This window comes from Engystomops pustulosus, chromosome 11 (assembly GCF_040894005.1).
Source record: "Engystomops pustulosus chromosome 11, aEngPut4.maternal, whole genome shotgun sequence".
NCBI classification, from domain to species: domain Eukaryota; kingdom Metazoa; phylum Chordata; class Amphibia; order Anura; family Leptodactylidae; genus Engystomops; species Engystomops pustulosus.
This window is the reverse complement of record NC_092421.1, coordinates 20,095,057-20,107,859: the sequence shown is the minus strand read 5'-3', so window position 1 is coordinate 20,107,859 and position 12,803 is coordinate 20,095,057. Positions and strand designations below refer to the sequence as shown.

Sequence of the window (12,803 nt, the reverse complement as noted above, 5' to 3'; positions counted from 1 at the left end):
CTGATGACAGTGATCCAATGGGCTCTTACCATTAGATCACTGTTATCTGTCATCTATATAAAAGAAAAGCAGGGAACACATATATTATGTGTTCCTCCCTAAATGTGCCCCTGTATAATGAAAAACAGGAGTTACTCACCGGTAATGATGTTTCCTCGTACCACGACGGCACCAACCAGAGAGGGATCCGCCCCCAGGGACAGGAAACCTGAGCTTAAAATCGTGCTCCTCCTATCCTGCCTCAGTGGGTTACAGAGACTTGGAAGAGATTCATCATTAATACATCAGAAAACATTTTCCATGCATGCGTAGTATGTGGGTATATGAATGTTAAGCGTATATATACACCTTTTTTTTTTTTTTTTTTTTGCGACACCCAATTGACCGACACCAAGAAAAAAGTAAGAAATAACACCCGGGTGGGAATATACCAGGTGCCGTCGTGGTACGAGGAAACATCATTACCGGTGAGTAACTCCTGTTTTCCCCAGCACCACGACGGCACCAACCAGAGAGATTTTCAGAGAAGAAAACTTTAGGGAGGGATAATAGAGGAGAGAACCTTCCTCCCGAAAGAAAGGTCGAGAGAACCCGCCACATCCAACCTGTAGTGTTTAAAGAAGGTGTGGGGGGAAGACCAACATGCAGCTTGACATATCTGTTCTAATGAGGCATGTCTGAACTCTGCCCATGATGTAGCCAGAGCTCTGGTAGAATGGGCATGAATATTTTCTGGAATAGCTCTTTCGGCTACTTCATATGCTAACTGGATGGTAGCCCTGATCCATCTAGCGATAACCGTTGATGATGCACTTTTCCCCTTGTTCTTCCCTGAAAAGAGAACAAACAGACTATCTGTCTTACGGAGTGATTCTGAACTCTCCAAATATTGAAGTACACTACGCCTGACATCCAGATTATGAAAGGACTTTTCTTTATCTGACTTAGGCTTTGAGCAAAAAGAAGGTAGTACTATATCCTGAGATCTATGGAAGTCTGAGACTACCTTCGGAAGGAATTTGGGATCAGGTCTCAATACAATTCTATCTGGGAATAAATTAAAGTATGGAGGTCTACAGGATAGTGCAGCAATTTCGCCTACTCTCCTAGCCGATGTGACAGCCACTAAAAATACCACTTTGAGGGTAAGTAGTTTTGAAGAGAGTTCTTCTAAGGGTTCAAAAGGAGGACCTGACAGAGCCTTTAATACTAAAGATAAATCCCAGGGTGGAAAACTTGACCTAGTAGTAGGGCGGAGTCTTACTGAGGCCTTAACAAATCTAGACACCCAAGGATGGTTGGCTATGTCCTGGTCAAACAGAGCTGCAAGGGCCGACACCTGGACTTTTAGGGTGGACGGTTTCAGCCCCTTTTCTAGTCCTAGTTGTAAGAACCCCAGAATGTTACCGAAATCTGGCCTACACATATCAATTGGTCTCTGACCCATAAACCTAAAGAACGCTTTCCATGTTCTTAAGTAAATCCTGTAGGTGATAGGTTTTCTACTTTTTTGAAGGGTCGAAATGACTTGACTTGATAGACCCTTCTTCTCAAGAATCAACCTCTCAACAGCCATGCCGTAAGATGAAGCCCCCTCACTTCCGGATGACAGATAGGACCCTGGGATAACAAGTCTTTCCATTCTGGCAGGACCCATGGATCTGCTACTGTCATGTCTCTCAGACTCGAAAACCAGGCACGGCGAGGCCAAAAGGGGGCAATGAGGATGACTTTCGCCCCTTCCCGTTTTATTTTCCCTAGAGTCCTGGGAATTAAGATCATTGGGGGGAAAGCGTATAATAGGTGATGGTCTCCCCAATTTTGGGAAAAAGCATCTATTGCTAACGGACGATCCCTGCAATCTATGGAGAAAAAACGATTTACCTTTCGGTTTTTCCTGCTGGCAAAAAGGTCTATTTCCGGGACCCCCCATCTTTTGGTTATGAGGTTGAAGATCTCCCCATTGAGGACCCATTCTCCCTGTCGGATGACGTTGCGGCTCAAGAAGTCTGCTTGGGTATTTTCCACCCCCCTTATGTGTATCGCCTTTAGGGATGCTAGGTGAGACTCTGCTAGGTGAAAGATGTGAGAGGTTATCTCCATGAGTTGCGGACCTCTTGTTCCCCCCTGCTTGTTTATATAGGCTACTGCCGAAGTGTTGTCTGACCTTACTACAACATTCTTGTCCCTCAGGAATGGAAGAGCTGCTTCCAGCCCCTTTAGTATAGCCCGTAATTCTTTGTTGTTTGATGAAAGGGTTGCTTCCTGAGTGCTCCAATGGCCCTGAAAAATTCTGCCTTCCATGTGAGCCCCCCAACCCCCCGGGCTCGCGTCTGTAGTAATAGTTTTTTCTGACTCTACAACCCAGGGGAGGCCTTGCTCTAGGTTTGCCCGATTCAACCACCAACTTAGAGATTCTTTTACCACTTCTGGAATGTGTACCTCCCTGTCTAAGGAAGAAGGATTGTTGTCCCAAACTTGAAGAAGGAAGTACTGTAAGGTTCTTGTGTGAAACTGAGCCCAGGGAACTGCGGGGATGGTGGCCACTAGACTCCCCAGAAGGGACATACCTTCCCTGATGGTTGTCTGTGAGGACCTTTTTATGTTCGTTATTTTTTCCCTTATTTTCCCCTGTTTCTCTCTGGAAAGAAAGGTTTTTTGATAACTTGAGTCTAGGAGAACCCCCAGAAAGAGTCTCTGTTGGGATGGGATCATTTCTGACTTTTCCACATTTACTAGCCAGCCCAGAAAATTCAGAATTTTTCGGACCCTGATCACTTGACCCTCTACCGCTTCTACTGAAGGTCCCACCAGAAGAAAATCGTCCAGGTAAGGTATAAAAAGCCCCTGATCTAGTCTGATGAAGGCTGACATCTCTGAGACAATTTTTGTAAACACCCTTGGCGCAATGGCGATACCGAAAGGGAGGGCTCTGTACTGGAAATGTATTATCTTTTGACCTAACTGAATCGCAAATCTTAGGTACTTCTGATAATCCGGGTGAATAGGTACATGGTAATAGGCGTCTGTAAGGTCGATTGACGCCATAAAACACCCCGGATATAACCGACTTACCGCGGATTTTAGCGTTTCCATCTTGAAGCCTGGTACCTGTAAGAAACTGTTTAATTCTCTTCAAATTTATGATAGTTCTTAGGGCCCCACTTGGTTTTTTTACCCAGAATAGGGTCGAGTAGAACCCTATCTGTTCTTCCCCTAATGGGACTGGGCACAGTACCTTTTTGGAGAGCAATTCGGTTACTTCCGCCATCATCATGCTTCCTTTTTCCCCCGATGGGATTCTTGTTATCCTGAACTTCTGAGGAGGAAAGTTCTTGAAGTTCAGCTTTATCCCCCAGGATATGGTATTGAGAATCCACCGACTGCATGAAATGTGTTTCCAGGCAGGGAGGAAGTGGGACAATCTTCCCCCCACCTGGGGCCTCGCGTCATTGTGGTCGGAAAGTGGACTGCCTAGACTGCGAGTGCTATTGTCCAAACAAATAACCCCTAGTTGGCTGAGTGGGTCTGGGTGGACCTGGTCTGCTTTCCCTATCCCTCCTTTGGTACCTTGATCTCCGAAAGGACCGAAAGGATCTGGGTCTATTAGGGGTAGAGGTAGTGGGAAAACCCTTCTTTTTGTCACCTGCCTTTTCCAGCAAATCATCCAAGATGGGCCCAAACAAAAAATTTCCATCGCAGGGAATGCCGCATAGTTTACCTCTAGAGGCCATATCCCCTGACCAGTTTTTTAACCATAAAGCTCTTCTGGCTGAGTTAGACAAGGCTGCGGATCTAGCTGAAAGTCTTAACAAATCTACAGAGGCATCGGCTAGTAGAGCCGCCCCTTTTTGGATACCTGCTATTGAGGTTTTAAGGGATTCCCTAGGGACTTTGTTCTGGATATCCCCCCCGAGCTGGTCTAACCATAACAGGAGTGATCGAGCCACACAGGTTGCCGCCACTGCTGGTCTGAAGGAAGTGGTCGCATATTCCCATGATTTCTTGAGAAAACCTTCTGCTTTTCTATCCATGGGATCTTTTAAGGCATTAATATCCTCAAAAGGTAAAGAGGCACCACGAGAAATTTTAATAATGGAGGCATCCACTTTCGGTGGAAGACCCCAGCCGGACGTAGCGTTCTCATCAAAGGGGTATTTCCTCTTAATAGCCCTAGGGATATAGGATTTCTTATCGGGGCTCTGCCATTCTTTTGAGATCAGGGAACGAATGGTATCATGGATAGGAAAGGTACGCCTTTTCCTCTCCGACAGTCCCTCAAACATTATGTCTTGCACTGATTTATGAGGTTTTTTCTCCTCTATGTCCATGGAGGATCTAACCATCCTCAATAGCCCTTCCGTATCCTCTGCCAGAAATAAAGGACGTCCCGACAATTCTTCTTCTGAGGCCGAAGAATCATCCCCTTTTTCTCCTTCCTCCTCTGACACAGATAACCTTTCCATGGGAGTAGCTGAGGAAGGACCTGGGAGGTCTTTACTTATGGAGGCAGGTTGTTGGTCAAAGATATTTTTAACCGACACCTGTACTTCCTCTCTAATAACAGTCCGCAAAGATTCCAACCAAGAAGCAGACTCTTCTGCCATAATTTTTGAGATGCATGAAGGACATGTACTTTTCTCATGGTTCACAGGCAATTTTCTACTACAGATCTTACAATCCCTGTGGTGGGTTTTTTTAGTGGCTTTTTTGGGGACCTCTTCTCCCTAAAAGCAGTTTTTGGAAAATTTGCATCAGTGTCAAAAAAAAACAGTACAGAAACAGTAAGAACACTCACCACCCTGAATTACCGGAGTCGGGGTCCTCAGGGGCTCAGGAGCATCACGTCTTTCCGCCATGTTGAAAGAGTGTCAGAGCGCCGTCCACGTGAAAGCCCCGGTCTTTTTATCAAGAGGGCTCCGCCCCCCCCTTCCGGTACGGTCCTGGCTCTTGTGGGTTATTAAAATTCCTTAAGAGCCCCAAAACAAAGCCAAAAACTAACTTTTGCCGGCGTTTCACTCACCCAAGGAGGAGTGCTACGATCCCTGGGCTCCTCCTGGATCCTGCCGCGTGTCGGCGAAACGCGGCCCCGCGAACCGGAAGTACAACGTCCTTACTTCCGGTCGCGCTCCATCATGCGCCAGCACAGGTGTGTGTGCGTCCGGTCCCGGACGGAGATGATCAACCACGGGTGCGACTCCCTGAATGGAGGCCTCCGCTGGTAAGTAACTAAAACCGAACCGCCAACCAGCGGTTCTAGAAAAAAAACAAACAGAGAGCTCAGGTCCCTTCCAGGGACAGGAAACCACTGAGGCAGGATAGGAGGAGCACGATTTTAAGCTCAGGTTTCCTGTCCCTGGGGGCGGATCCCTCTCTGGTTGGTGCCGTCGTGGTGCTGGGGAAAAAAGGGTTATGTTCCCAAACCGCAGAAACCGAATTAAATAAAATTTCAGCAGCATCAGCCTCGGACTGGTCTGGGGGCCGCCGTCAGCCATAGTCCACTGGGTAGACAATAAGGCTGCATTCACACAAACGTATGCCTGCCAGGCCAGAGCCAGGCAGGCGTACGTTCTGCACCATGGAGAGGAGGAGGAGGTGACCCCGACCCTCTCCATTGAAATGCATTGGGTACTGGCCGTAACACGGGGAGAGACATGTCACTGAGCGGTATCACTCTGTGTGGCCATCTATTGGGGACATATGTACAGCCACAAGCTTGTGGTTTTACATACGCCCCCATATGGTAGTGTGAATGTAGCCTGAGGGCGCTGTACCACGTTGCGTTTGCAAACACAGATGCAGACAAAACCGCGCCCACCGGGGCGGTCCGCAGTCCGATAGCATCGGCGGTTCTATGGAAACGCCTGCGATCGGGAACGAGCCGCTGGTGCATTGCATTAATTTAACGCAAAACACAGGCGGCTCGTACCCGATCGCAGGCGTTTCCATAGAAACGTCGATGCGATCGGACCGCCCCGGTGGGCGCCGTTTTGTCTGCGTTTGCAAACGCAACGTGGGACAGCGCCCTAAGGGTGAGGTTATTACATACGTTTTCAAACGCATCACAACAGCTGAGAAGAGATTTGCCTAATTATATTGCTGTCCACATTGCGTTGATGCAAGCGTTTTGTTAACACAATGTTGACTGCAATGTAATTATGCAAATCTCTTCTCAGCTGTTCTTATGTGTTTGAAAACGCCATGTGTGAACACACCATAAAAATGTTGTGCACCACTCGTTTAATACATACTTGCTATTTGAGGGCGCATTCACACGATGCATTGCGTTTTTGACGCATTCCAAAGGCTTCAACCTTGATCACATGTTAAAGTAACATTGCGTTTCCATTGCATTTGCTAAAACCCAATGTTACTTCAACATGTGAAGCCTTTGGATGCATCAAAAACGCATAAAAAACGTGTGCATGCTCCCTAAAGGGGTTTTCCTGAGAATTCAAATTAGACCCTATCCCGTGGATATGGCCTAACTTGAATTTGTGGGAAAACCCTTTTAAGCACAGAAAACAGGAGCTGTAACTTTTTCCTTGTATTAATAGATGTCTCTTAACACTATATATACGCCTGGGAGTTATACATTTATTAGTGAAAATTTCGTACTCCTCCTGGGTTAAAAATACTCCTCAAAAATTGTGAGAGGAGTATTATTACCCTTCTGGAAAAATGTTAGTGCGACCTCTGCTGCAGTCTGTTTGGCTGTGAGTAAGGAGCTTTGTGATTGGACATTTACTGAGCCCCCAACTTCAAAAATTTTAAAGGAATTCTAACATTATAAAGCCCAATAAACCAGGGACACTTGCTTATAGTTCCAGGCAGTATGATTGCTAAAATAAAATGAAGTTAATATTAGGAGCAAGGAGACAATGGATAACAAATATAAGATTACCACAGTCACAGTCCTGGATCTATGAGTAAGTGTCCCTGGTTTACCATGATGAATTATGATAGTAGATTTCATTTAAAACTGACCGGTCCTGTTACTGCCATCATCCAGGGTCCTGGTTACCCAATGATTACTGTGACCCTTGTATAACAGAATAAAAGTTCCATTTTCCTCATCCTTACCCGGGTAGAATCGAATGCGGTGTCCTCCAATAACATAAACTGCTCTGACAGGTTGATTCTGAGGTCATCAAACTCTTGCGGTTCATGCACTTCTGGGTACGTTATTGAATCCCCAAGATAGGAAGGTCTTGGATGGTGGCGACTGTCTTCAGGCGGATTCATGATTGTCTTTGTTAAAATAAAAAAATTAAAAAAACACAACAACAGAAGATAAAGAAAATGTTCACTTCCACAGCACCAAAATATTCTGCTCCGGGTACATACACATACAATATAGGACATAGGTCTGTATTCACTTATTTGATCACGGAACCCCCCCCCCCCCCCTCCCCAAATGTGTAACAGCACCTTGTTAAAGTCTTTAACCCCTCCCTGCAATTGCGTTATTGGGCAGAGTAAGTTTCAAAATTTTGACTTGTACAAATAATACAGAAGTTAGAGCATAAAGATGTATACTAGACCCCAACAAAGCCAACTACTGTCTAAAAGCAGATACTTGCCCGATCTTTCATGTGGGCTTGGATTTTACAGCTTTCTGTACGCCCCAAATGTCAAATTTGGGTTTGGAACAATCACTGGGATACCCAAATTATAAAGGTTTTATAATGTTTTCACACGGCCGTCTGGGGGACGTACATGCGGCTGCAAACACGTCCCCATAGAGGCCTATGGCGTCCCGGTGGTACAGTGCCACATATGTGGCACCGATCCGCTCTGTACACCGCACAAAGATAGAGCATGCTCTAACATTTTGCGAGTGTGCGGGCGCCGCTGCTTTCTATGGAGGGAGGGCGTCCTGCTCTCCAGCACACAGCAGAATGCCCGCACGTCGGGCATACCGCTTGTGAATGTACCCTTACAAAAGTTACGTTGTGTACTAAAATATATATTATATATATATTTTCTTCATTTGGCAGTCTTCGGGCGCTAGTAAGCTTAGCAGTATATGGGGAATTTACTGATCATGTATTCCAATGTGCCACTAATGAAGGCTCAGACGCAAAGCTGACCCGAGGCTGTCATAGCAACAGATCATCGCTCCCTGATGAGGTCACAGGGAGCAGCGATCAAAGTCAAGATGGCGGCGCCAGTTTTGCATGTGGACCCATGATTTAGAGTCCCAAATTAGCCTGCATCAGGTCTTTAGGTAGATGCGAGTCTCAAGAGGCACAACATACTCGCATCTTCAGCTGTGTCTCTGGAGCGATGCTCTCTCACGATGCTCTGTGAAACTGGGATTAGTCCCTGGCTTTATTGTGCATGCGCAGTAACCCAAAGCGCATGAGCAGTGCAGCCGGAGTGTAATAACCCATAAAGGAGCTTGAGAGGGCGATTCAGAGCACTGTATCCATAAGGACCTGTGGCTGGTTGAGTGCTCAGAATCGGCCTGACAGGTCTTCCTTAAAGAATTGTCTGGTGGTTGTCCAATGCTATACCAAGCACACAGCAATGTACAGATGGCAGCGCCAGCCTTTATAAGCAGGGGCAGAACACCGATGGGCAGCAACATGTCCTGCAATCAAACCCACAGTGCCATAGTAGCCTGCAGCTGACAGCGCCGCAGTACAACCCGCGCGGCTTTACAGAACGCGGCCCAGGAGCTGCAGCTACGTGTACACAGGCGCAGTTTTTGTCCTACACACGTACCACCCACACGTGTGAGCAGATCAGGTTATAGGCAACACAATCATGTGAACCTTCAGGACAAGCTGCAACCATCATTTCTCAATCTGCCACTCTAACAATGTGTATGTGCAAAAGATAGAACACACGGATGACATACGGACCACAAATCCGTATGAGGCGCGAGATGACGGCAGGTAATGTTAGGGTGCCCTGGCTGGAGGGAGTGCAACACATTCAGTCAAGGTGCACGCCCTGCGGCCAGCGCCCGGCAGGTGCCCCAGGGTGACACCGCCAGCAGGTACAGCGTTAAATGACGCAGCCCTCTCCCCGCTACATACACAGCGCCCCCGGACACTCACGGCTCAGGTGACGCGGTTTCGGGTTCCACTTTCCGCTTCGCATCCCCCAGAGCTCCGCACTGCCAAGCGCTGCCCGAACCGCCGTCTCACTTTTAAAATCTTCCAATCCGCAGCCGTCAACCGAACTGCATGACGGGAAGAGGCGCGGCTAAGCTGCTCTGAGGAGAAGGCAGTGTACTAGCCGCTAGACTAGAGATAACAGGATTAGCCGTGACGTCACTGGTCACATGTCACTCCAGATCATGTGACCGAGGTTATATAGGAGGGGGGCGGTACGGATCTGTACAGTGTGTGGAGCGATTATCATGGGGAGTACATCTGCTCCAGGGTGTGGTGGAGGGTCCTGGGAGCCGGGTCTAATGTGTGCGGGCGGCTGCAGGTCTGGAAAGTGAGAGACATGCAGAGAAGCCCGGGCTCCGAGGGGAGCAGTGAGTCACATAGAGGAGCCTTGGTAGGTGTGTGGTGAAATGTGAGGGCTCTAATGGCTGCATAGTCCCACATTGGAGTATACATTATAAACGTGGGGTGCAGTCTATTATAACATGGGGGGTACATACTGTATGTGTGTGGGGTGCAGTGTATAACATGGGGGTACATGCTGTATGTGGGGGGGCAGTCTATAACATGGGGGTACATGCTGTATGTGGGGGGGGGAGTCTATAACATGGGGGTACATGCTGTATGTGTGTGGGGGTGCAGTATATAACATGGGGGGTACATGCTGTATGTGGGGGGGGGGGCAGTCTATAACATGGGGGGTACATGCTGTATGTGTGTGGGGGTGCAGTCTATAACATGGGGGTACATGCTGTATGTGTGTGGGGGTGCAGTATATAACATGGGGGTACATGCTGTATGTGTGTGGGGGTGCAGTATATAACATGGGGGTACATGCTGTATGTGGGGGGGGCAGTCTATAACATGGGGGGTACATGCTGTATGTGTGTGGGGGTGCAGTCTATAACATGGGGGGTACATGCTGTATGTGTGTGTGTGGGGATGCAGTGTATAACATGGGGGTACATGCTGTGTGTGTGTGGGGGTGCAGTGTATAACATGGGGGTACATGCTGTGTGGGGGTGCAGTGTATAACATGGGGGTACATGCTGTGTGGGGGTGCAGTGTATAACATGGGGGTACATACTGTGTGGGAGTGCAGTCTATAACATGGGGGATATATGCTGTATATGTGTGTGTGTGGGGGGGGCAGTCTATAACATGGGGGGTACACAGGGCTGGATTAAAGGAGGGGCTCCTGGGGCTCGAGCCCCGGGGCCCCCATCACTTTCACTTTTTAAGGGGCCCCCACCAGTTTCCGAAAAGTCAGCGACTCCGCCCAGCTGAGTCGCTGACTGTCTCTGTGTGCAATGCGCAACTGCCCGTGGCCACCCGCAACGCACATAAGGATCTAGAATGTCAGCTGTGTCAGTGAGACACCGCTGCCTTCGCTGGGGGAGATTTTCCTTAGGGGACTGGCGGCTAAATTCTACAGGGGTCTGGCCGGCTTTATACTACAGGGGGCTGGCCGGCTATATACTACAGGGGGCTGGCTATATACTACAAGGGTCTGGCCGGCTTTATACTACAGGGGGCTGGCCGGCTTTATACTACAGGGGGCTGGCCGGCTATATACTACAGGGGGCTGGCTTTATACTACAGGGGTCTGGCCGGCTTTATACTACAGGGGTCTGGCCGGCTTTATACTACAGGGGTCTGGCCGGCTATATACTACAGGGGGCTGGCTATATACTACAGGGGTCTGGCAGGCTATGTACTACAGGGGTCTGGCAGGCTATGTACTACAGGGGTCTGTCAGGCTATGTACTACAGGGGTCTGGCAGGCTATGTACTACAGGGGTCTGGCAGGCTATGTACTACAGGGGTCTGGCAGGCTATGTACTACAGGGGTCTGGCAGGCTATGTACTACAGGGGTCTGGCAGGCTATGTACTACAGGGGTCTGGCAGGCTATATACTACAGGGGGCTGCCAGGCTATGTACTACAGGGGGCTGCCAGGCTATGTACTACAGGGGGCTGCCAGGCTATGTACTACAGGGGGCTGCCAGGCTATATACCTCCAAAAAAATTGTTGGAAGGGCCCCCACCAGTTTGCGCCCAGGGGCCCCCACCACCCTTAATCCGGCCCTGGGGGTTCATGCTGTATGTGTGTGGGGTGCAGTGTATAACATGGGGGGTACATGCTGTATGTGTGTGGGGTGCAGTGTATAACATGGGGGGTACATGCTGTATGTGTGTGGGGTGCAGTGTATAACATGGGGGGTACATGCTGTATGTGTGTGTGGGGTGCAGTGTATAACATGGGGGGTACATGCTGTATGTGTGTGGGGTGCAGTGTATAACATGGGGTTACATACTGTATGTGTGTGGGGTGCAGTGTATAACATGGGTGTACATGCTGTATGTGTGTGGGGGTGCAGTCTATAACATGGGGGTACATGCTGTATGCGTGTGGGGTGCAGTATATAACATGGGGGGTACATGCTGTATGTGTGGGGGTGCAGTCTAACATGGGGGTACATGCTGTATGTGTGTGGGGTGCAGTGTATAACATGGGGGTACATGCTGTATGTGTGTGTGGGGTGCAGTGTATAACATGGGGGTACATGCTGTATGTGTGTGGGGTGCAGTGTGTAACATGGGGGTACATGCTGTATGTGTGTGTGGGGTGCAGTGTGTAACATGGGGGGTACATGCTGTATGTGTGTGGGGTGCAGTGTATAACATGGGGGTACATGCTGTATGTGTGTGGGGGTGCAGTGTATAACATGGGGGGGTACATGCTGTATGTGTGTGGGGGTGCAGTATATAACATGGGGGTACATGCTGTATGTGTGGGGGGTGCAGTGTATAACATGGGGGTACATGCTGTATGTGTGTGGGGGTGCAGTATATAACATGGGGGTACATGCTGTATGTGTGTGGGGGTGCAGTGTATAACATGGGGGGGTAGATGCTGTATGTGTGTGGGGTGCAGTGTATAACATGGGGGGTACATGCTGTATGTGTGTGTGTGGGGTGCAGTGTATAACATGGGGGGTACATGCTGTATGTGTGTGGGGTGCAGTGTATAACATGAAGGGTACATGCTGTATGTGGGGGGGGGCAGTCTATAACATGGGGGGTACATGCTGTATGTGTGTGGGGTGCAGTCTATAACATGGGGGGTACACGCTGTATGTGTGTGGGTGCAGTGTATAACATGGGGGGTACATGCTGTATGTGTGTGGGGTGCAGTGTATAACATGGGGGGTACATGCTGTATGTGTGTGGGGTGCAGTGTATAACATGGGGGGTACATGCTGTATGTGTGTGGGGTGCAGTGTATAACATGGGGGGTACATGCTGTATGTGTGTGGGGGTGCAGTGTATAACATGGGGGTACATGCTGTATGTGTGTGTGTGGGGGTGCAGTGTATAACATGGGGGGTATATGCTGTATATGTGTGTGTGTGGGGGGCAGTCTATAACATGGGGGGTACACAGGGCTGGATTAAAGGAGGGGCTCCTGGGGCTTGAGCCCCGGGGCCCCCACCACTTTCACTTTTTAAGGGGCCCCCACCAGTTTCCGACAGTCAGCAACTCCGCTCAGCTGAGTCGCTGACTGTCTCTGTGCGCAATGCGCAACTGCCCGTGGCCACCCGCAACGCACATAGATATCTAGAATGTCAGCTGTGTCAGTGAGACACCGCTGCCTTCGCTGGGGGAGATTTTCCT

General features: G+C 49.0%; 1 protein-coding gene across 2 annotated transcripts in view; it reads right to left on the bottom strand.

The window, feature by feature from the left end:
• KIF20B (kinesin family member 20B) overlaps window positions 1-9,284 on the bottom strand; it is a 65,371-nt gene extending 56,087 nt beyond the window's left edge. For both annotated transcript variants that reach the window (XM_072131374.1, XM_072131375.1), the window contains exons 1-2: window positions 9,069-9,284; window positions 7,084-7,251 (exon numbers count right to left, since the gene is read on the bottom strand). In XM_072131374.1, the coding sequence (XP_071987475.1) occupies window positions 7,084-7,245 (162 nt within the window). In that variant the 5' untranslated portion in view covers window positions 7,246-7,251; window positions 9,069-9,284. The remainder of the gene's footprint in view (window positions 1-7,083; window positions 7,252-9,068) is intronic.
• Window positions 9,285-12,803: the final 3,519 nt, after the last annotated feature.